We start from the raw sequence: 25,562 nt of genomic DNA, 5'->3' as shown, positions 1-25,562 counted from the left end.
TGGGTCATGTTATTACACAACAAGTTTACACATTTGTTTTACACATTTGTTTCAGCAGAACTGAGGCTCACATTATAGAGAACGGCCGTCCATCCCTCCATGGTGATACACTGGAAGACGGTGAGCACGGCAAACAGGATGTTGTCGAACTGCGTGATGCCGTCATTGGGTCCGATCCAGGTGTCGTTGCAGTCGTACTTCTCTGGACACTTCCTCACTCCGCAGGCGAACGCCAACTCTGATGAATCGACAGTCTCATTGTCTACAAAAAATGAAGAAGCATATAGAAACTGTTGTGAATAATTTGTTACCTTCCTTGCTGAGAAAACTCTGACCTTGGTTTTCACTCCCTGGCTCACCTTATTTGTTTATTTCAAATAAAGAGTGAAAAGGCTGTGAACTATCCTCCATTCTCCGGTGCCTCTTTTATATTTATGTTGACGTCACATACTGTATACATAGAGCTTTATGTAACTAGTTTGTAATATGCATTCATGTATGTTCATTAAACTTCAGATCATTTTCACTGAACCCTGCTTCGTGTCACTTTGTTCTCCGAGCTCGTCACTATTTCAACTCAGAACGGTCGAGCCAGATTAGACAGATTAGAAAGATACGAACCAGAGAAACAATTGGGATCTGATTGTTTCATAACAGTAACAACAAGCTGATGCATGTGATATATACTGTATTAATAACTCACACAAGAGTCATTTCCTGTTTTTTTCCCAACCATTTCTTATACATCTCGCTTGTTTAAAACCACAACTTGTCCTTTTTTACACTTTGGTTTCAGTACAGATCAAACAAACAAGATATCATGTGTTCATTTATGAGTTTTAGAGAACTTTTGGCTTAAGGAAACACTTAATTCACACTATTTTTGATCAATGTATGACTATTTTCACTGGATTTTTTTACTTTTCACCGTATTTGAATCTCTTGTCAATGATTGTTTTGCTTGTGATTTTACTAAATAGCTAAATAAGCACTTAATTGCACATTATGCATTCTGCAACAATGGCATATATATTCTAAAGTCCCCCTCCGCTCAAAATGTGTTTTGCTTGTTGTTAACTCACTTGGATGTTTAACCTTCACTGTGCGAGACAGAGACACTAGAGACACTGTTTTTACTTGAATCTGCTGGGGAAGGAAAATTTTCTCTGTGCTCACCTTAATACTGAGTTTAACTTGTGCAAGTACGAGCAGGATTTTGCGGCCAGTCATTGGTCCAGCTTACAAAAGTGTGATGTGGAAACTTGAAACTGTGTTGCAGTAGTTCAACTTTTGAACAATATTTGCATATTTTTCAATGAGGGAGAAGGACTAGATGTAAATATGTTTACATGTCTTAAAACATGTCTTGAGGGAATCTTTAAACTTTTAATTTTGGGGGATATTTAGAGAATGAAGGCATAGATGTAAATATTTGTCTTGCTTTAAATACTGTTTATACAAGTTTTATATCTGTATCCATCTTCGAGTCGTGCTGGGTGATGACAGTAAATGCTATGGTGTGGTGTGTGATTACAGAGTAGTTGTTGACTAATTAAGTAGCAGCTAAATTAGCCAGCAACAACTCTAATAATACCTCTGAGCTCGCTGCTACTGTAATCTATGAAAGCCTCAAGCAAAGATGTTCACACCCTCAAACCACACATTTGGTGTACCTGCTGGTAAACCAATCAAAGTTCGTCAGAAATAATCTAAAAACAAATCGTGACAATAATCCTCTAAAGGCTTTGGTATTATGATAAAAGCAGGCGCACCTCAGGACAGACGGTGTCGACAGATGGCGACGTGGTCAAGCCAAAATCTATCCTTATACAATCAAACTGTTGGACATAATAATGCCTTCCAAGCATTAAAACTAGAGGGTTGAAAACTGTTGTGATTTGATCTACTTTCACCACTTGATGAGTGCGAAGAAACCATTTTATTCTAACTCTGAAAGACTGATAGCAAAACATGGTTTATAGATTCAGATTTAAAGGAGCAGTGTGTAGCATTTCAGGGGATCTATTAGCAGCAATGAAATACATTATAATATTCATAACTATATTTTCATTTGTGTAAAAATCACCTGAAACTAAAAATCATTGTGTTTTCTTTAGCTTAGAATGAGCCCTTCATATCTACATAGGGAGCGGGTCCTCTTCACGGAGTTCGCCATGTTGCTCCGCTATGTTTCTACAGTAGCCAAGAAACCAAACACTGGCTCTAGTGAGAGCCTTTTATGTTTTTACATTACCTGAAGGCCACCGTAGTTCTCTGACATGCTTGCGAAACTGCAGTAAAGTGAGGCAGAGGGCAAAACCGTGGTACCGCCAGCTGTCGTCTGACTTACTCCAAAAACTTGCTCCTAAAGTTGTGTTATTATGGTAAGGATGACCTCTGAGCGAGGCGAACGGCGTTACCACAGTTTTGCACTCGGTTGCTCACGTTACCACAGTCTTGGAAAGGGAGGAGTGAGCGGAGGGGTACTCAGTTGGTTGCAATCTGCAACTACACTACTAGATGCCACTAAATCCTACACACTGTACCTTTAAAATAGTGTCACAACATTTGTCCCCCTTCAAACTTTGGGAATGTCTTTTGATTTTATCATATCTGCCTTTAACCGCTTATTAACCAGAATAACCAAATGGACCCATAATTGCAAGGATATCACAACACAGTGAGAAAGTATTCTTGGAGGTGTCACTGGTAAAAAAAAAAAATTCGCACTAACTCAGGACCGACTCCAAAGCTTTTTCCGTTGTGTCTAAATATTAACTTTCACACTGTTCAAACAAGAAATGAATATAAAACAAAAATATATGCTTTACAACAGAAAGAGACTTACCAAGCATTTCGTCAGACGGCAGGCAGGTTTGGTGAAGCTTCCCGCTGTAGAACTCCAGACCGATGATGGCGAACATGAGGATGGCGAAGAACAAGAGAAGGCCGATCTGGAGCAGCGGGATCATCGCCTTCATGATGGATTTCAGCACAATCTGCAGGCCTTGAAGTATTCGCAAAGAAAAAGACATTCTGTTCGAGAATAACACCACTGTAGTTGTGTTGCATTAATGTAGATAAAATGTATTTGTTTTTATTTTTTATTTGAAAATACATCATTTTAAATTGTATGTGAATTGTATTTTTCCTAACATGAGTTTGTAACATCAGTGACGGCAGCTGTATGTATAAAAGGTAGTCGTGTTCTACCAAAACTCAATTTAAAAGATTAAAGAGAACATTTTCAGTCGCCTCCAACTCTGCTTTCTAACTTTTTGCTTTTCCACTTCACTGCCTCAAGATGAACAAAACAGAATATAGTCGTGTTACTATAAACGCAGTAATTAGCTGTCAAGAATGGGGGAAAAACTGTAATACATGCGATTTTCAACACGTTTCTACATGTCTAAACTGTTTTTTCACAGTTTTTATTACACAATAGCTTCTGAATGTGGCAAGTACACCGTTGGGTTTAAGCTGTTTAATGGGGAAAAAAGACTCCGGTATCAATGCTGAATTTATAGTTTTAAGGCCTTTAATGGCCTCAAAACTAACCTTGAACCTTGTATTTATGTACAAACACAAAGGTATGGATGGTCAGCCTAATAAAGTTGAGAGATTTAGCATGTTTGTGCAACAGAAAATGCTATTTTTAGGATTTTTTTTTACTTTTTTTCAAAGCTTACGGAGATTTAATACATTTTAATGACATGCATATTCTCAAGCGACTACATTTGAGAACTGAAAAAGTCCTAAAAATTACCCACAAAGAATAACCACTTGTTATTTGCATTATTATATCAATTTGTTCGACCTCACAGTGCAGGATTAGAGGTCAGTAACTGACTCACTGGGAATCCCGGAGACGAGTTTGAGAGGTCTCAGCACTCGCACAGCCCTCAGGGTCCGAAGGTCGACTGGGATGTTCATGTGGGCACCAGCAGTGGCCATGATCCTGACGGACAACACACACACACACACACATTATGTATACTTAATCCAGATATATTTCTGATGGTAGGGCTGTTACGCAGACAGTGCATTGTTATCTTGCAGTTAAATTAATAGCTATTACTTGTGATGGCCTGAAAGGGAAAAAGACATGCAGGTTATAATAGAGAGAATGCTATAGGGACATCCATTAGAAGCTCAATCTGGTACCAAGCTTCTCTTTCCTTTCTTGAGATTAATGCTTTTCGTCTGTGGTGTTTGACAAATTCAATGACAGAAATAGGTGAAAGGCAACAAATGGACACAAGAACAATTTTGGAGATGAGTCATTTTAAAGGAAAAAAGGGGAAACTGATTTGATGTCATGCAGACGACCGCAGCCAGCGAGCGCCGTACAGTATATCTATTTAGTGTAACAGACTTGTATGGTGAGAGACAAAGAATGCACAGCTACACCTGGCAGGCATTTCTACTCACATCTACCCACACACACATTGATGTCCCTCCACCTACGCATAAACAATGGAAAAACAGCAACCGACAGGCAATCTCTTATCAACATACCCCAGAAATCACATGTGAATGTTTGTTGTAGCGATAGCAAAAAGACAGTTTTATGTTACTTTCAATTAGGGAAAGATAATGTTATAACACATTATACAAAAGTGCTGCGATATCTATGCCAAAAAACATTTTTCATTTATTCACGTCCCTTTTAACCGAGCCAATTTGGTGACCTGTAACCATTAAAGTTTTCACTGTTGAGAGGGTCAACATCCACTGCTAATTCATAAAATAAAGTAATATTTTAAATAGAGTTGTGAAAATTATCCTAGAAATCATAATTATTTCCAGATTTTTCCAGATTCCTCTCTCTCTATTACACACACAGATACAAATATACTTACTCATAAAATCTTTGGACAGTGTTGGGTAGTGTGGGGGAGGGTGTGTGTGTGTGTGTGTGTGTGTGTGTGCGTGCATGTGTGAGCAGGGGGTAGGAAGCACATGGCAGAAACTCAAGTGTAAGCCCACGCAGAATCTCTCCTGAAAGCAGTGGGAGGGAGAGAGGCCGAATGAGCGAGTGAATGAGTGAGGCCACGTTCACACTGCTGCGGATAAACCTGAAAACGCTGTTCGAAGTGGTGAAAGCTCACCGTCCATAAAAGTTTACCGTCAATACTGAACACTACGACAATTGCAGGACGACTGCTGTCGTTACAGGTTATCTGAAAATGATTTAAGTGTGTTTATTTTCTTTCCACACTAAAAATGTAAGCTAGCATCTTCAAATTTGAGCTGGTAATGTGGGAGAGCGTTGTATCACAAAGGTGGCTGAGTAGTACTCCACATTACTTAGTAAACTGATCTTGATGTGTAAAAATTAAAAACAACCCAGTACAAAACACCCCAAATATGCTTATAACTGCAGATAGTGGATGTTTTTGAGTTATGAGAAGCTTCATTAAGGACCAATCACATCATATTCTCTCATCTCCTTTACAAGCAACAGAGCCAGGAGACTCTAGGCTAGTTTCTCTGGAGGAATCTGATCTTCTCCAAGAGTTGCACAGTTGCTCATCACAACTAGTGTATAGACAACCATAAGCATTAAAGGGGTACTGCAGCGATTTATTGTTGCACTTCTGCAAAGTTGAGGGACTCTCGAGACAAAATCAGTGCAGCTGAGGTCAAAATATCCTGACTTTTAGTCCTGGGTCGAGCTTGCTCTAAACTCTATATTTTACACGATACATCTCTAAAGCGTCTTTTCTTTGACCCTCCCTACCTGGTGAATGCCATGACTCTTAAACTCCACACTTTCATATTCTAACACGGCCTTTAAAGGTGCTCTATGAGATATCCAGAGCATTAATATTGCACCAAACAACTATTTGCTGTGTAAAGATATAGAGGAGTAATGTCTACCTGAGCAGAGAATGAAGTCTCTCTCCCTCTGTGTGTGTTGTAATCCGGCCGCGGGTGCTTTTAGTGTATGTTAGTGCATGTGCGTGTCCCACTAGCTAGCTCACTGCACTCATACGCCGTCATGGCGGAAGCATAGCGCCCATCTTTCGATCCCCCCCAGGTTAACATCGTTGCTGTTAACTACGAGCTGCCGGCTCAGCCGTCGCCATGTTGAGAGCCGTGTGGAGGCAATAGAAATGCTCTGAATTTGGAATTTAGCACCTTTAGATGCACTTCACTGGCTTCACCCTTTCCATCCAAGAACGGCACAACATCCAGTTGAAAGGTTAGCTAAACTGACACAGAGAAATCGAGTGTAAAGCTACTTTGGGTTATTTACGGTGCTAGAAATGCATTTGTCTTTGTTTTGATTGTGTTTAGTTTAGTCACTGAGGCAACTTCTTCATCATCATCATCATAGCACGCAGGTTTTGGTTGCTTAGTAACAGCAGGCACGACAGGTGAGCAATCTCCCAAGCACATTGGAAAGAAACAAAAGCAGCACAGCTGGCGTTTTCAACGCGTTTAGACGCGGCATGTGTACGACCCCTTAAGTTATACATTTTCAGCCTCCAGGCACAAGTCAAGATATGACATCATCTGGGTTATTTTATCTGGGTCAATCAGTCAGATTAAAGTTGACATTGGAGCCAACTGTAACCTAATTAACACACCTACTGTACATTACTGTACATGCCAGTCTTTCAAATGTCAGTATGACGTTATTTCTGTTTTAATTCGGTGCGTGTCAGTAGTGTTGTTTCTACACACAAATAATGAAACAGCTAGCGACGGCGGAAAATCAAATTAATGTAAATTAATCAACACAACAAACAATAACCACAAATTAAGTCTTTGTATTTGGCTTTCTGTTATTATGTGGCGCTAATGAAGACACCAAACAATCACTTTTACTTCAGTGTGGTTATTAGCAGTAAGTGGGTTTTAGTGTGCCTGTAAATGTACTGAGTGAGTGAGTGAGTGAGTGAGTGAGTGAGTGAGTGTGTCAGACAAAGAGATGACACAGCGAGAGACACTGAGACAGAGCAGGAGCAGAGGAGTGGGAGACTATGGAAATAGCCTTCAAACCAAACACACTGAACAAAGGCGGCTGCACAGCTCCTTCAAGGCTGCACTTTGAACACAACAATTCAGCCGAGGCTCCGTCAAAATTAAAGCAAATATTCTGTCTTTTTGTCTTGTGTATCACCCCAACACACACGCAGAGGTATTTTATTTTGTTTAGTTTAGAAGAAGTTTGTTTCCTTCAGAAACAAAATTCACTGACACAATCGGTAATCATGCTAACCAACATTTTCCAAGTCTTTCAGCTTCCAATATCATCAAGAACATACATTTATACAGTTTACTTGAGATGCTGTATGGACCAATTTGCATCTCACATATTTGGGACTGTAAAATATCGTTGGATAAATTAATTTTTTTTGTGTGGGACTGGTTTAAATGACTGATGATGGGGCTCCACAGGGTTCAATTCCTGGTCCAGTTTTATTTAATATCTACATGCTTCCTAATCTGACCTGCCAGATGGTTTGATACACAGAACCATCTGAGAAGCCGTCTTTGGAAACTGTTTAGAAAAGGCCAGCCACTTTCAAAAAAATACTTAGCAGGTGATTGGATGAACCATCTGTCAATCAAACTCTTGCCAGTTAAGAGAAGAGTGAAAACATATTTTCCATCGGAAAGAAGCCTTCAGTTTCGTACTTTGCTCTTCTTTAACGAAGAAATACTAGATTCTAATATAACTGATGCTATGGCAGAATATAAACTAACCTCTTCAGGAGCCGCCATTGTTGTTTAGAACAAACAGTCGCCTCTCTGTGTTGTCTCACACACCTAAACCACACCCATAGCTGCCAGTAGCTCCTCACAGGACGCTGATAGGTTCGTGCTCTGACTTGCCGGACACAAGCGCATTACTTAAATCCTGACAACATGTATTTTCGTGTGATATGTGATCCCGATTCTTGCGTGATCTTGTGACATCGCAAGAATCCAGCCGTGGTGCAAGCTAACATGCTTCCACTAGTTCATATTATTCACAATAACAATGTTTCCTATCATAATTATGTAGATGATAGCCAACTTTACAGTACACATCACTGTCTTTTGATGATTTCATACACTGACCAGATTAATCTCCAACTCAAAAAGGACAAAACTGAAGTAAATGTTTTTGGTCCTCTGCAACATTAGGGCAAAAGATTAGTGCTCATCACACTTCAGTGTCAATTAAAACTGCAAAACAAATCAGGGATTTAAGTGTAATAAACACTGACGTAACCTTCAGCAACCATATCAATTCTGTGACATGATTGGTTTAAATGTACAAAGAATAATCCTGACACATTCCTTCACCACCAGTAAGTTAGACTACTATGATCTAGGCTTGCTGCGTTAGTCATGTTACACATGTTCAGGCATACACCGATTACATAACTTGCCCACCGCCCCCACCGACGTGTTGCTTCTATTTAAATAGAAATAAAAACCCATTTAGTTCATTTTCGCGAATCAGTATTGAACGACGGGCTTACAAACTGAAATTGAAAGTGTTTGCGCCGCACGGAGTCTGAGCACAGAGTAGCAGGAGTCAGACCTCACACACGGGACAAGAGAGAGTTGACTAACAAGACAAAGGCGGAGGATTTGGTGTCGAAGCAAAAAGCAAAAGCCCCTATTTGGCAATATTTTGGATTTATCCCCAATGCTATAAGGGAACAATAACGTTAATCTGGAAATCGCTGTGCGGAGGACGGAGTCCTGCAGCGAAAGCTCGACCGGAGAGGCCAGACAAACAGCCATCCAATGTTAAAGATCAAAGTAAGCGCTCTACAGATATTGAGCGTCATCTATTCTTGTAAAGTGTCCCGTGTAGTCGGTAACACCGGTGCTGCCACATGTTTATTAACCGATGGGAAAATTTCCTCACCGTGACATCCCTACTATGATCCCCTGTGTCCTGGTTAACCCAGTTAAAGGCAAAGCCACAAAATATATTGCTGACCCTCTTGCACATTAGGAAACAGCCAGGCCTCTTAGATCCTCTGAGAAAGTTGCTGTTCCAACAGTGAGAACAAAGATTGGTGAACCCTCTTTTGTTACATCAAGATTGCCACTAAATTTGTATTCATGTTCACATTTTCTTCATGTTTGAATTGTTCTATATAACTAAATTGGCCTTGCCTTGTTTATCCTGCATTTTGCCAGCACCCTACATAAAAAAATTAAAATTAAAATTCACTTGGCATAAAGATTTTGTAATGAAATTATTACCGACAGGAAAATGTATCACTTCATCAGGGCTGTTGGTACAGTAAAGAGACAATAGGACAGCTCCACACACGCCTCTCTACATATTCAACTCGGTAACAATCCAGCAGTGAGTTAATGTTCATACTGAGAGGCTAATCTCTTCCTCGTTGAAGCACTGTTGCACAGTATTATACCAAACTGGCTCTGGAGAGGCTGAATTCATTACATGCACAGAATGCAGCCTCTCCCACACACCTCCACCTACACTAAGAACACCACCAAAAACTACAGTAATCAGCAGCATCACATTGCTCACCATTTCAGCAAAGCTCTGCATATATGGTAATGTGCAACTGAATCAACATCAACATAATGCGTCAACAAATTAATGGCTTTGATTTAAATTTGGAAAAAAACATAAACCGTTCGTCTAATGGCAACATTTATACCGCTCTGTTTAATTGGGATTACATAAAAATAAGAAAACATTCATTCACTATTAGTCATAGAATAATTGCCTGGGTGTATGTTTTCCAAAAGAAAACCCACCTGGGACTGTAAGCTATTGTTTGTTCAGTTCAATTATGAGAGCAAAATTAGAGTTGCAGCTGTCCTTTAAAATACCTGATATAATGGCTCGGCATGAGAGTTGACTGTTTTAATCCTTTTTTCCTTTCCTATTGGTCTTAATGCTCTTATTATTTTAATGTCCTGTTGGTTTTAAGTTGGTCTTAGTGTTTTATTGTGTTGTTTTTATTTTTTTATGTATAATTGTACAGCATTTTGGTCAACTTTTGTTGTTTTTAAATGTGCTTTATAAATAAATTTGGATTGAATTGGATTGGATAATACACTTTGAAGTTATAATCTTAATTCCTGAATTACTTTTTTGGAGTCACTGACTAGTTGGAAACACTTTTGGCTGCAATTGGGATTTGCATCAATGTTTTGAGGTTACAGATGTGGAATGGGACTGGTGCTTACTGGGAGGTTTAAATGCCATCATACATGACTATCATACAGATAGATCAGAATGATTTGCCAATGACTGGATTAACAAACTGCCTCCAGGATTGGGTTGCACCAGCAATTAACGTGTTATCGCGTTAGTTTTGACAGCCCTATTTGAAACATCTGTAGCATCATCATCCAATAAAAGCATAAACTGTTACATAAACTGTAACATAACTTCCAAAAATAACAATCATAGGGTTTAAACTAGGGGTGAAAGTAGACTGAAGTTTTTTCAAGTACTACTACCCCAACTTTCATCACTTCATATAGTTCTCCTCCCACCCACAGCTTCATGTATCCCTGAACACACACATTCATATTTTTGAAAAATATATATTTAAATAGTGTCACAGAATGTCAATCATAACAGTTTGCTTTGTTTTGAATTAGAAAAAAATTACAACTAAATTAATTTAGAAGTACAGTGTGTGTTTAGGAAGTAAAGATGCAAATGCACACTGTTATGTCAGCAGAGTTACAGAAGTCGCATAGCTTATTTGACCTGCTCTCCGTGTTGGAATAAAACAACTGAACATCAGGAAACCTCACCACTTTGTCATTTTACTGCGAAGACTTTTGCAAGAAACGTCTGCCTGCCAAAAACCTACAGCCCTCATATATAGACATATCACACGCATAAGATCAGACAGCCAGCTGCAGCAGAAGTTGACGTTTGCCAGCAGAAACAGTTTTGGAAAGGCATCGGGGTTCCCTCCAGCACGGATTAAAAACCTGCAGGTCTGGGCTGTGCACCACAGCGACACTGGACAAATGTAGAAGCAATTTCTAACAAAACTAGAAGAGCGCGGACGATGGTGCATTTATGTGCTCCTCGGATGGTCCCATTTCCCGAGTTGGGAAGTCGTTCTTCCTACTTCGGTGTGTTCATGAGCTTTAAGTCGTAATGTGGAAACAACATGGACGCTACAAAGAAGACGTGTTGTGTTTTATTGCTTAGCACAAATGCACCATGTCACAATGTTAATGAAAGAGAAACATAACGCATGTACAAACAAACAAACAGACAAACCGAGCCGAAAACTCCTTGGCAGAGGCAACTAACTGTATGTTGACCTAACGTTAGCAGACGTATTTTCTTGTTGGAAATGCGATCCTGAGGGGTGCAACCCGTTTCAATTTAGTAATACTCAGATTTCCACTTATAAAGACTAGGGCTGTCCTCAACCAAAGAAATTCTTAATTGTCTAGCACTCCTACAATTTTGTTGACTAATCAATGTTGTTAATTTAATTAACTAATTTAATCAACTTAATCTGTAAAAATGAGATTCTCCTCAAAGAATCAAAAATTGTTCGGGCCCTGTGTCAAAATCTGGTCTAAAGACTGTCACTATTTTGTTTATATTTTGCTCACATGGTGCATATTCCTAAATAAAGTCATGTTAATTACATCACCACAAACGAACACAACACATAGAAGTAGGGCCAGGCACTAATAAATCCAGAACAAGATGTTTTTTGGGTGCCTAGGGCAAATAACAACATTTTTCCATGTACTGCTGTGCGCACAGGGTAAATACTTTCACAACATACAGAAGATGGTTGATGGGGTAAGGACGGGGCCCCCTAATTGAAGAACACACGCATACACACATTAAAAGATACAGATGAAAACTGCTTTGGCGTGCAAAGACAGACTCACTCCTGTGTGTCTGTCTTTGTGCCAGATGGCTAATGAATCACTCCCAACTCCCACCCGATTGTATTATTCATCCTGTATAAAGAGCAAGGATTTTAGCAAAGTGTCACACTGTGTAAGAGGGACAGCTGACTGGGGCAACAAGGGAAAGCTGATATCCTTCATACGGCACAATGGGAAGCTGACAGTCACACTTGGGGATCAATATCATTCAGGGCTGATGACGGAGTCGTCAGAACTAATCTAACAACACGAGGGCGACAGGTTCACTGGCAACACTCTGTACCTGCAGCCTTATAAATGGAGTAACAAGCACACACACACACATGCACAAGTCATTTGGGAGACATTTTATTGCTAATCAAAGCATCAAGTCCACCTGTTCCAATCTGTTTGCCGCAGGACATAATTGACCATTTTAGGAATCCGTGAATTAATTTGGTTGGTGGGTGAGTTGTTGTCCTTTTTGCTACACACTCTTCACTCAGATTAAGGATTTTAATTGAGCTCAGTGTCCCAGCAGATTCGCTTCTAGCAATTCATTAATATGAAATGGAATGAATGCCGCCAGCGCTGGCCCAGTGGCCTCGATTTTATTCCCAACCGGCCTCTATGACACATGTGTGTTTTCTTTTAAGTCTGACTTACTTGTACTGTGCCACCAGTGTGTGTGTGTGTGTGTGTGTTTGAGAGAGAGAGAGGAGACGAGAGCAGCATATGTGCTACCAGAAAATGTGTCAGATAGGTGGCAGGAAACCAGGTCGTCAGTTACCAGCTGTGGCTGGAATTGGGCGAAATGATCTATAGGCTGCAGAAAGTACACCGACGACTTTGTGCATTTTACACTGTAAGTGACATGATTTCAGTTATACCAGAGGAACTTAACTTCAACACTTGAGTCTATAGAAACCACAGAAATTGCACATTTTTGGAAGTAGCCTCACTGTCGGGTGTAGTTACAGGTGCAAAAAAGCACACTTCTGACCACACTCAGTGATGCTGGGTGAGGCACTGACACCATACTCTTCAGCCTGGCATTTTGTTACTCTTTACACCTACAGTAACTGAATTTTTTGGCCCCTGGGGCAGATTAAACAAGTCGTGAACACGGCGTTGACATATCATCTGTTGATATTGCGTACTTGTTAGCAAACAGCTGCTTATTTACACATCCAGCAGTTACAGAGCAACATTAGCATCCGTTTGGAGTTGTGTTTCTGTCCACCTGATGAAATTAAGTCCAATATTAACTCTCTTTTAGCCTTAGTCCTTTCCAACTCCTAAGGGAAATATCTTGCTCTTTAGCTGCTAAATGCTCCACTATGTTCACCAGTTAGCCGCTAACTGTGTCTGTCTGCTGCTTGGTGTTGAGCAGGTAGTATACAGTGAGTTTTTCACTGAAAACTGCCTACGACCCGGTCAGAGAGAGAGACACATCGCCACAGGCGCAGCCGCTTCAACAACTCCCCTTGACAAAAGGCGTTGGGCAAAACAGCTGATGCACCTGTGGAACAGGGCTATGTGCCTAACTGGCTGATCAAATGTGATTAACAGTGCTCTCTCTCTCTCTCTCAAAGACTAATAACAAAACATGCCATACTCCAGTACATTGTTTACACTTTAGGATGCACACATTTGAATGTTTTGGACATGACTAATCTGTGCACGGTGTTGATTTGCTTGTCTTTCAGTGAGTGTCATGAATTGTATGTGGTCACTTTTAAATCACTCTACCCCTGCTACAACACATAGCTTAAATAAAAACACATAACAACACATAGCTGCGTAACAACGCTTAAATAAAAACACATAACAATGCATAGCTTAAATAAAAATACATAACAAAACATAGCTGCGTAACAGCGCTTAAATAAAAACACATAAGTACACATAGCTTAAATAAAAACACATAACATAGCTTCATAGTAACGCTTAAATAAAAACACATAACGACACATAGCATCATAGCAACACATAACAACACAACAATATCTCTGTCAATTTTACTGCTAATGAAAAAATAAATGTACCGATGGAAAGCTGAAGATCTTGCCGTTCTATAATTGTATTGTTTGTCATTCTATCATGAAGTCAAAGGGATGAAGTTTGACCCTGAAGTGACCATGCTCCTTTTATTTGTTTAATTATTATTTGTCGATTAATTGATTTGTCAATCCACATAAATTAAATCAGCAGCCAGTTTAATAATCAAGTAATTGTTTAAACCATTTTTATCATAAATGCTCAAATTTTTCTGGTTTTACCCTCTCAAATGTGAATATTTCCTGTTTTTCTTAGTCTTCTATGATAGTCAACTGAATTCTTTCGGTTTGGGAAGCATTTTAAACACGTCAACTTAAGTAAATCCTGTACTTTCTTTTTTATGTCCCATGTAAGGGAGGGAATGGAGACTATTTTATAGACTAAACGATTAATCAGGTAACTGAGAAAACAACTGTATCAATAATGACAGTACATGTTATGTAAGACCCACATTTTCAAGCTCCCACCAATGTGTTTTGGAGGACTGTAATTGGGTCCACAACACAACTCCATCAAACTGTTACACAACTTGCACCACTGGCCTTCAAGTGATATCCTACGCCAAAGCTCTATTTTTAGCAACATTCACATTTTGTATGCTTGATGGGTGGCTGGTAAAAAAAACAACAGTTTCCTGCGGCTGTGGTCATCCGGTTTGTTACATCAGATTCACAGCGGAATTTAAGTTTTAAATCATGCAAGCAGCGCATTTATTTAGCCATACTTTGAGTGGAACACACTGAACATATCGGTGGACAGAGAAGTGGATTATGCTGCGGTTGTGGTCTGTTTCTGTAAGTTTTTGTAGATATTTGATGTTTTTTACATCATGAAAAATCCATAGCAACGTATGACTGATTCAAGCTATTGCTGTAGGAAACTGCAAATTAAAAGCCTGGTTGACAATTTACATCAAATTATTACATCTTTGCATTTTCATATCTAGTTTCTAGTCTGCTACTTTAAGGGTTTGAATCAAAATGGAAAAGATAAATTTACTGATATGTTTCTCCAGCCATGCGTGGCCAGCACTGTACATCAAAAAACAGTTTTAAATCCACAACTATAGTCAAAGGCTTGTGAATAACGAGCTGCTTCTTTGTACCAAACAGTGCTTTGTTTCTTTTGGCTAGTGAACCAATTATTGAGAAACTGAAAGCAAAATGTTTAGTAGCAAACACTGACTAATGAGAGTATTTCAAAGCATCCCACTAAAGCAACCAGTACTGTTAAAGTAACAACTGTTCAGAGCAGATTATTAAAACCGACGGAACACTTTAACTGTGTAAAATTCAATAGAAATCTGTCAACAACGCAGCTGCTGAGCGTTTAGGCCGGCACTAACTGGTCTGTAAACGTGATGCTGATGTGCCTTTTATGTAAGAGGCAGAGCGAGAGACAGCGGGATAGAAAGACAGACGGAGAAAAAAGAGATACTGAGAAAGAGAAGGGTGTGGGTGTCAGGTTGAAATGAGATGTCAACACGCCAAAAGCAATCTTCCCTGCATGCTGAATAATGTACACTTAGCCATAAACAGCATATGAGTGGTAGAACAATGCTTAACTCCTGCGCAATTAATGCACTAAACCCAGTCTTAAAGGGAACAAATGAAGTCTCTCATTGTGTTTTTTTCTGTCTTTCTTCATCGTCCTTTCTCCCCCTTGTTTCCCCTCTCCTTTCTTCTATCTTTCTCTCTACCATCCATCCATTCTTTCAATGCTCTTTGCATAACGGAGCTGCGTTCACATTTAATTCACAGAGGTCCTGGGGGCGAACCGAAGCAGGTTTTAGACACAACTGCCAATCCACTTATCCACCCACCTATCGCTGACTGCAGAGCCTGACTGTGCCATGAAGACACACATTTCCCTGCATTTATGTGATGTCTTTTTCTGTGGATGTATGTATATATACTGTATATGCTTATAGAGAAAAAAATCAGCAACAACATATCAACCTGCCTATAGGGTCAACCACTGCTGACCATGTGTCAGACGTGAGGTACAGCACGGCATGTTGGGATTACAAGCCTTTAAAATGCAGCACAAGCACGCATGGCAACAACATTGATAAACGTTGACACAAGCAGCGTCACATGCATGAATGCACCAACATAACTTGACAATCAGTGTCTCAAAATTAATCTTTTGGTTCACCAGCCACAGCCTGGTAAAGCAAAAATGAATTCTGTCAAAAATTAATTGCAGAATCAGTTGCTGAGCATTAATTTAAAACTTTTTTTCCTCCACTCTCTCATATAATCAGTGAAGTTTGTAATTCATCATAGAGTTCAACCAAATTCAAAATGAAAAAAGAGAGCAGTTGGAGCTGTACCTCCAAGCGCACACACACATATGCACATACACAAGCCCACTCTATTATATTTGGTATTTTAATATTGAAAGGCTACTTTGCTGAACTTCAACTAGAATCGAGAAGATAGTTAGGATAAGGCTGGTAATATTCTATATTTTTCTTGTAAACAAATCCCATGAAAAGACCATAATCAACCATTTTATTGATCCTACAAACAAGCCTGTGTAGCCAAAGCCTGATATAGCTTATTCCTCTGAGCCATAGACCTCCATTGTTGTCACAAAATCACACAAATGAGCCACATTGTTGCACTGGGAGACATGTTCCTTCATTAGGATAAACACGACCATTGTAGTTTATTTTGAGTCGATCCCACATACACCACCCTGCTGCTGGAAATACTCACCAGAGCAGTGGTTTCAAAGTGGGGTCCAGGGACCCCCAGGGGTCCTTGAGGGGGTTCCTGGGGGTCCCCGGCAAAAAGGGGAATAATTTATTTTCACTATATTTCTATTCATAACTAACACAATGACATAATGCATGACTATTTTGGTCATGGTTTTCCTACCCTTTCTGTAATAGCACATCTAAAAGCAAAAATCCTATCAGATGGAGGACCCTGGGACAAAATCTTATCAAATTGGGGTTAGTAGTCTAATTTCTGTCAGTTTAGGGGTCATTGACTTAAAAAAGTTTGGGAACCACTGCAAGAGAGCACCAAATATGTACTGATCCGTGGCTAAAAATAGTCCCCAACAAATGCACTATTTACTCCTGTTTGATTAAAGCACGTTCAAAACAACAGTGCCCAGCTTTTGCGTAGTGGAAGACACACAGTCACAGCAATGGATCTCCATATAACTTATCAGCACTGCTGACGAGCCTCTGTTTTTACCCAAAAATACTGCACACCAGCTACTTTTATCAAACATATATCCATGACATATGGCAATGCATTACCGGTTATATGCAAACACAGCAGTGCATTAGAGAAACACTTACTCACTAGTCAATCTGCTCCTGTACAGAAAGCCAAACTCCACTTCAGCGCTACAGTTTCTAGCTTCTGCTCCACTAGCTTTTCTTGCTTTGAGAACTTCTGTGTCTAAGACTAATGGGAGATGTTGTTGAATGCAAGCAAAATAATCATTGTTTTAACATCAGTACTAAGAATGTAACTAAGAATATGTACAAAAATACCAAGTATCATGTTTCAGTTTTTTAGAGTGATGAATAGTAGCATACATGAGAAAAATATTGAAGCTTGTGGAATAGAAACTATAGCACGGAAAGGTGACAGGACGGACTGGTTGACTACATAAATGCCTACATAAATTAAAAAATGTTTCACAAACCCAACACTGTGAGCACCAGCACTGAAACAAATGTAATTTCTTGCGGTATAAAGAGAGTAACTGTACAGTAGCCAATCGTACAATAGCTAGCTGCAGAGCTACTGTAAGCTAATCCATGTCAAGCTGCCATTGTTCTGTAACAGTAACGTCATCTGCACTGTTATGTAAGTGCATGATTTTGCTCCAGTTCGACAACGCCAACATAAAGACATGTTAAAATGTAGTCATGCAATGCACTTTTACTATAGCTACAATAGCTGAGAATGTACAGTAGCTTGGCAGTGATAATAGGTTATATATTGTAGGAGTAGCCTAGCAGAAAAAAATAATAGTATCAGGTATAATGGGACAAATTTCACCTTACCAACTATAAAAACACATTAATAACAAGAAAAATAACACTTTAATCTTCATTTAACAGCATTGACCTTTTTCACAGCAGCCTTTTTTTCCCATGCCACAGTAAGAATAATACAGGTGTAATTAATAATGTGAACGATGTGAGCCAGCTCAGGGGTCCTGGTGTTGTGCATATCTGGCTCACTGGAATGAATGGCTTACATGGAAGTGAGCCATCGTTAATGATATTAGTCACACCTGTGCTTTCACCCAGCTACGACTGCTTTGAAGAAGATCTATTAAGCATCCACACAGAAGAAAAAAAGCAGGAGGAAAGCTCTGCAAGAAGTTTAGACACTGCTGCCAATCCAAAGTCTAAGTGCTTTGCTCTGATTTGATTGGCTCGCCGTCAGAGTGTACGGCCATGTTCAAAAGTTAATTACAGAGAACTGATATTTGTTCCTCCTCCAAAAACAGATTTCACCAGTATGCTTGGCGAGTAGTAACTTTGCTATCTGTTGACAATGTTTACAACAAACATTTCTCACTTCCAGGTTGTCATAGAGACAAAATTGACGTCACTCACCCACTGAGCACAACTATGAAGTCCATGACGTTCCAGCCGTTCCGCAGGTAGGAGCCTTTATGGAAAACAAAGCCGAGGGCCAGCAGCTTGATCCCCGCCTCAAAGCAGAAGATCCCAATGAAGTACGGCTCTGTCTTCTCCTGCGGAAATAATGTACAAGAAGCAGGTCAGCAGAGTCTGTAGGAAAGAAGTCTGAACTACAACCTGTTGGGTTTGATGTGTACATGCAGGCTTCACACATAAATAGTGTACCGTATCGACTGATATATCCCATTCACAAACAATCAAGGAAAGTGTGTGCAGCAGAAATACGCTGCCGTAATTTCATGATAGCTTATACTGTATATGGACATTTTCACTACTTTAGTCCTTTACTTAAGTAAAAGTAGCAATACCACAATGAAAAATTACTCTATCGCAAGTCAAGGTCCTATATTTACACTCCTACTTAAATAAAATTACAGAAGTATTACAGTAGCAGCTAAATGTAAAGTATTTAAAGGTCTCATATCATGCTCATCTTCAGGTTCATACTTGTATTGTATGTTTCTACTAGATCATGTTTACATGCTTTAATGTTAAAAAACAACTTTATTTTCCTCATACTGTCTGCCTGAATATACCTGTATTCACCCTCTGTCTGAAACGCTCTGTTTTACTACATTTCAACGGAATTGTGTTGCTAGGCAACAGCTTGGGTCCATGTTTACTTCCTGTCAGCTGATGTCATTCACTTCCACTGCAACAGGAAATAAACTGGTACACATTCATAATGTTTACGTTTAAAACCGTGAAATGTAATATATATTGTAGATTTGTGACATCACAAATGGACAGAAATCCTAACGGCTTGTTTCAAACGCACAAAACCTGAATACGGGCTGTGTGTGTTTCTCCACGGATTGAGTGTTTTGATAGTTAAATAGTATTTATAAAGCACTTAAACCTGCTTTATAATACAAAAGACATGAAAATCTCACTTTTTAAAATATGGGACCTTTAAAGTCCCAAAGTAAAAGTACTCATGAAAATGGCCCCATTCAGAGTGTTATATTTATCACATATAGATTATTGGAATATTATTGCTGATTCATTAGTGTGTGCATTTTTTTATTGTCAAGGTGGAGCTAATTTTAACAACTTATACCATTCTTAATCTAACAGTTTTTATACACTGATTATACCGTATGTTTTACATATAAAATCGGAACAGTAGTAGCTAGTGACTGTAAAATAAATGTAGTGGAGTGGGAGTATAAAGTATCATAATGTGAAAATACTCAAGTAAAGTAGAAGTACCTCAAAATTATACCTAAGCAATGTACTTAAGTCTTCGTCTTTGTCTTGTTACTTTCCACCACAGAAGGTAAATTTGTATGTGGCATTTGTCCTCATGTTTCAAAAACTTAACACAGTAACAGTGTAAGCTATCTTTCATTAAAACAGGCATTTCTTTCTCACCCGTTTCTGTGCAAAACTTTCCACCACCTTCTTAAAATGCTACATGCTAATAGCAAAGTAAGCACCCTTAACTGAAAGGGAGGTTTTACAGTACTTTGGGGGATTTGGACTTTTTGTGATTACTGCAGTTTAAGGCACAAAAACAGTCATTCTGGTTTCTTTGGTATCTGTATCACATAAATGACGTCGCTCACAACCCCGTCAATATGTCAAGGATGTGAAAACTGATTTTGTCCTCACCAGTCTCTTTGCCATGGGGGTCTTATCCTCTCCAGGGAGGTGCTGCTCCAAGGCCAGAACAACACAGTTGGCGGTGATAGTTGCCAGGATCATGTACTCAAATGGTGTAAAGGCCGCAAAGTTAAGGAAAGTCCTTTTATCACAACACAAGGAGAAAACTAGCACATAAAAACAAACAAATGCTGATACATGCACATGACAATATACCGTGCATCATTACACAAACAGTGATGCTAAAAAAATCCCCATATTAATAAATTGAACAAGCTTAAAATGTCCAAAACACTAACAGCAGTAACCATCTGTGTTATTCTTTATCCGTATATACAGTATTTATTCTAAATTCCACAAATACTTCAAAGCGCATGTGGTTCAGTGGAAAGGAGAGAAAAACACATAGATGGATGGATGATTAAATGACAGATGAATTATGGCATGGTTCATATTTTCTGGTATTGGAGGCAATCTGTTAGAGAGATTGCAGTATCCATGGCAACCTGCTTTTAAAAGTGCTTTTCACGAAGAGGAAAAAGAGGCAGGTTATGGAGGGAAAAGGAGGGAGTGAAGTCACCTTGGCCTGGCTGGTTTTAACTACACCAACTACTGCAAACAGCCCTCATAACTCCTTTCACTGCATACAGCTGACACCTCACAGTATGCGTTATACAGTACATCACTTTAAGTGTCTTCAAAGTATTACCTCTTTGCTAATAAAGAAGAGCAGTCAAGGTTTTAACTTGAACTGTTTGATTTTGAGTTGATTTGCTTCATTGACAGATAGTGGTAAATGATCTATAATAAAACAGGAGCAATGACACATTCAACTGCATTTTAAACATAAAAATAACAGACGCTAGAGTTACATGTGTTTTTATGACTGTATAAATGACGTAATGCAGAAACAATTAGTCAGAAAATTAATCATAAACAAGTTTGACAAGCGATTGATTTTTCAGAAAAAAGCCAAAACATTTCCTGCTTCTTTGTGCTTTAGATCTTTGTTGTTTCAGACTGTTGGTCAAACAAAATAAATCATATTTTGAAGATGTCACTTCGGGCTGTGGGAAACTGTGATGGGTATTTTGTACAGTTTTTTTTAACATTTCATAATCGTTAGGAAACTGTAATCGTAAAACGTAATCATTAGTTGCAGCCCTAATGAGATGCAAAATCTTCTGAGAATGTGCAGAAACGATATGAGACTCTGTGGAAAATATTTGAAAGTTGAATTTGAAAGATTCACATATTATGTTCTGAATTAGATGTTTCCTAATGAAATGATGAATGTGCTAATAAATAATAAACAAATGTCATGAAAGCTGCAATCTCGCATTAAAATATTTTACAGCTGAAATGATTAATCGATTAGTGGATGAACAGAAAAATAAATGATCGTTTAAGTAATTTTTCTAGCACAACTGTCAAACATTATTTAGCTCCTTTTTCTCAGTTGTGATGATTTGCTGCTTTTCTTTGTCTCGTGTGATAATAAACTGAATATCTGTGAGGTTTTGAGTGCTAACAAGCAAACTGATGACATCACCTTGGGCTTTTTGGAAGTTGTGATGGAGATTTTTCACTATTTTCTAGACCAAATAATTAATCAATTAATAAACATAATAATCAACAATGAAAATAATTATTAGTTGCAGCCTTAAAATTGTTACACATTTAGTTTTACTTGAATATTTTCAAATCAGCTATAAACAATCACAAATCTGTGATCTCAACCTCTCAAATCTGCCAATTCACATTTTTCAAGTGTTTTCCTGCGCGATCAGTTGTTAAATAGGAATATTTCTTGCAAGAAACTTGCTTACTTGTCAGGACTGATTTGTGCAGTTGCAACCTTTATTTGAGAGTGATTTTTCTTGCACATTTGTATTTTCTTGATGTGACTCCAAAGACAGAACTTAAGTGTCTGGATGTTTTCTGTAGATTTTAAAAAACACATTATTTTTCTTATCATGTTTGTCTGAATATACCTGTATCCACCGTCTGTCTGAAACGCTCCGTTTTAGCGCATTTCAACGGAATGGCAACAGAATTGCGTTACTAGAAAACAGTTTGGGTCCATGTTTACATCCTGTCGGCCGATGTCACTCACATACACTGCAACAGGAAATAAACTGGGACACATTTAGTATGTTTACGTTTAAAAACTGTGAAATGGTCTAAATATTGTAGATTTGTGACATCACGAATGGACAGAAATCCGAACGGCTTGTTTCAAACGCACAGTTTCTGAATACGGGCTGTGTGTGTTTCTCCATGGATTGAGTGTTTTGATAGTTTAACAGTATTTATATATCACTTAAACCTGCTTCATAATATAAAAGACACGTAAATCTCACTTTTTACAATATGGGACCTTTAAGTCTAGAAGCTTTTGCATTATTTCTATATTTTCTCAGGAGTAACATCTTCCTCACGGCTGGAACATATGTATGTGTGTGTGTGTGTCCATGCATGGGCCCTATGGATATGTGCATATGTGTGAACCAGCATGCACTGCGTGTGACTATATGTGCCCCAACACTTGCATGTGCTTGTGACTTTCAGTCCCCTGGAGTTCCCATGAGGCAGCTGCTCCCTGTTATTAATTTTCCTGCCTTCAGTGAAATGGGGTCACTGACTCACAGAGGAGTGCTGCGATGGGGGCCTCTGGGACCCACACTGACTCACATTGACAGGTCCACATTGTTGCCATTGAAGGCAGTTGAAAATAGCTAAAGTGGGAAATACTTATAAAATCTCGCCCACTCCACAGTACCTGTACCTCACTACCTGTTACCTGCAGACCAGAGATCAAGCATGTTTTAGAACATTTAGGATGAATCACATACAGTTAACCCTGCTGTTGTTTTTTTTTTAGATATTTAAATATATTTTCTGATCTTCCAAGCAGCTGTTTGTTTTAGTATAGTACGAAAAATCAACTGACTCACTCTTGAAACGTGGAATAGGGTGACAAGGTGGATTTATCTGGGCTCTACTTTGCCTTTTCTTCTCAAATTCTTGTTGTTGTCTCTATATTTTTCACTGCATTTATAACACATCCTTTGGTTTCATATGATGTAAAATAGAGCAACAACTGAATCAAAGAATGTCTGCAACCGATGATTATTTTCATTAGTGATTAATCTGCCGATTACTTTCTCGATTAATACACTAATCATCTGGTCGAAGCTGGATTTAGGGGATGTTTGGTATTATTTTTGAAAAATTGCTTAACGATTAATTGATTCTCAAAATTATTGCAGATTCATTTTCTGTCTATCAATTGATCGAATGTATTGACATCTGTATGTGAAGTAAACTGCTCATTAAACACATTTGAAACTCTCCTGAGATGTGTAATCTATCCCGCAGTCGACATCAAGTCTGCAGTTATTTTGTCAAAGTTACATTTTTAACTGAGTGTGATGGATTAGATAATTAATTAAAGATTTAGGAGTGTGCTTACAGGTCTTTGTGTTGTATGCAAATGAATGGAAACCAATGGCTGTCTGGAAGGTAGAAAAAATACATAAAAAATCTGTTCAGCAGTGATGTGAAGTATACACGAAAGCTGCAACTAATGATTATTTTCAGATTGCATTAATCTGTCGATCATTTAATCTATAAAACATCAGAAAATAGCAAAAAATATCCAAGACTCCAATCATCTTCAATCTTGTTTTGCCTGACCAACAGTCAAAAACACAAAGATATTAATTTACAATGATATATAACAAAGAAAAGCACATTGGAGAAGCTGCAACTAGAGAATATTTTACTTTTTTTTTCCTTAAAAAATGACTCAAAGCAATTATCAATACACTTGCCAATTAATTTTCTGCCGCAGGAACACTAATATGATCCTTTAACTTAACTCTACAGTGCAGAGATTATGGCCAGCATTAGGCAACACAAGTCCCAGCAACTTCTAAACCACCTGTGAGAGAAATATCCTACTGCAACACTCCAATGTGTTTGTGCAGGAACATACAATGAAATAAACACCACTGCTATGAATGCATTTGAATCAGTTTTTCACTTGCAAGATCTCAGAAATTGGACGCTGTGAGCTAAAAATCTGGGTCTCACCCAGTCAATACTCTGACATGTGCTGCTTTTACAGCCCACGATCCACCACAGTACTACTGGCCAGCTCTCTCCCACATACCTCTCTGCCTCTGTGATACCGACAGTAACATTACCGTGCTGCCAGTGGCCAGCTAGTCTTGACCACTAGCCCCACTCCCACACACAGAGCCTGTGGTTAGGTAACAGTGGGAGACTGGCACGCTGCACTAAAAGGGGGGTGTAAGACAGGAGGAGCAGTGGGTAGATATGGCAACTGGGTGATGTTGTTGAACTGCTTTAAAAAATGTCTAAATATGCACATGATTTATCAGGAAATCAGGATTAAAGTAAATAAAAATAAATAGATTTAAGTGACCAAGACAAGCACTAATAGATTCTTTTTGTTTGGCTTGTTGGGTTGGTCGTAAATATTGCCTGCACTCTGCATTCACGTTATATGAATTTGCTGCAGGTGCTGGTAAAAAACAACTTCCCTGACAATCTTTTGTTTAAGATCTGCAGAAGTTCAGGAGAGATAAATTGTTGCAGCAGGAGGAAGCAGAAAAACGCTGCCTGCTGGATTTGAACTGACACCTACTCATGGCCGGGTTCATATTCCAATGAGCACTAAAGGCAGCAGAGATGTGCCTACATGCCACCCCCACAGCTGAGCAGAGCTGCTTCTAATGATCACCACATGCTAACTTTCTGTCTTCTGCCAACACTGGAGCACATGGAGCCCACGGATGAATCAAATCAGGGCAAGTTGCTGAGCAGAATTATGAGGGTTTTTATGCAGATGAGCAAATACTAAACAAAGAGGCAGATATGTGATGGAGCCACAAACACATCTGAGATTGCACTTTAGAAACTGTACTTGTATTAGACATAACATTCAGGAGTGAATGGGAGTTGTTTTTGATGCTGCAGGCTTCACATGCAGCCTGTAGCTGTCCATGGTGCTGAACTGACAACATGCACTATATCCTCCTGAGACCCAGCCCATTGTCATGTGTCCTCTGTAGTGGAAATTTAGTGTCCACATAAATATCATCTGGTGTCATCTGGTGGTCTTGATGAATGTTTTTTTGATACCTTATGATTTTGAAATTTGCTCTTTGTCTTCGTTTCCAATTGTTATGTTTGTTTTATGTCTGCAACTGTGTAACTGTGGTGCTGCCTATCTTGGCCAGGACACTCTTGGAAAATTGATTTTTAATCTCAATGAGTTTTTACTCCTGGTAAAATAAAGTTTAAATAAATAAAAAATTAAAAAATA

At 38.9% G+C, this 25,562-nt stretch overlaps 1 protein-coding gene across 7 annotated transcripts in view; it reads right to left on the bottom strand.

The window, feature by feature from the left end:
- cacna1eb (calcium channel, voltage-dependent, R type, alpha 1E subunit b) overlaps positions 1–25,562 on the bottom strand; it is a 70,934-nt gene that overhangs the window by 35,743 nt on the left and 9,629 nt on the right. For all 7 annotated transcript variants that reach the window (XM_037787669.1, XM_037787671.1, XM_037787670.1 and 4 more), the window contains 5 exons: positions 20,216–20,321; positions 18,515–18,654; positions 3,855–3,958; positions 2,849–3,007; positions 72–262 (listed from right to left, as the gene is read on the bottom strand). In XM_037787669.1, the coding sequence (XP_037643597.1) occupies positions 72–262; positions 2,849–3,007; positions 3,855–3,958; positions 18,515–18,654; positions 20,216–20,321 (700 nt within the window). The remainder of the gene's footprint in view (positions 1–71; positions 263–2,848; positions 3,008–3,854; positions 3,959–18,514; positions 18,655–20,215; positions 20,322–25,562) is intronic.

This window comes from Sebastes umbrosus, chromosome 12 (assembly GCF_015220745.1).
Source record: "Sebastes umbrosus isolate fSebUmb1 chromosome 12, fSebUmb1.pri, whole genome shotgun sequence".
Lineage (NCBI taxonomy): Eukaryota > Metazoa > Chordata > Actinopteri > Perciformes > Sebastidae > Sebastes > Sebastes umbrosus.
The sequence above is the reverse complement of the archived record's forward strand: the minus strand, read 5'-3'. Positions and strand labels throughout refer to the sequence as shown.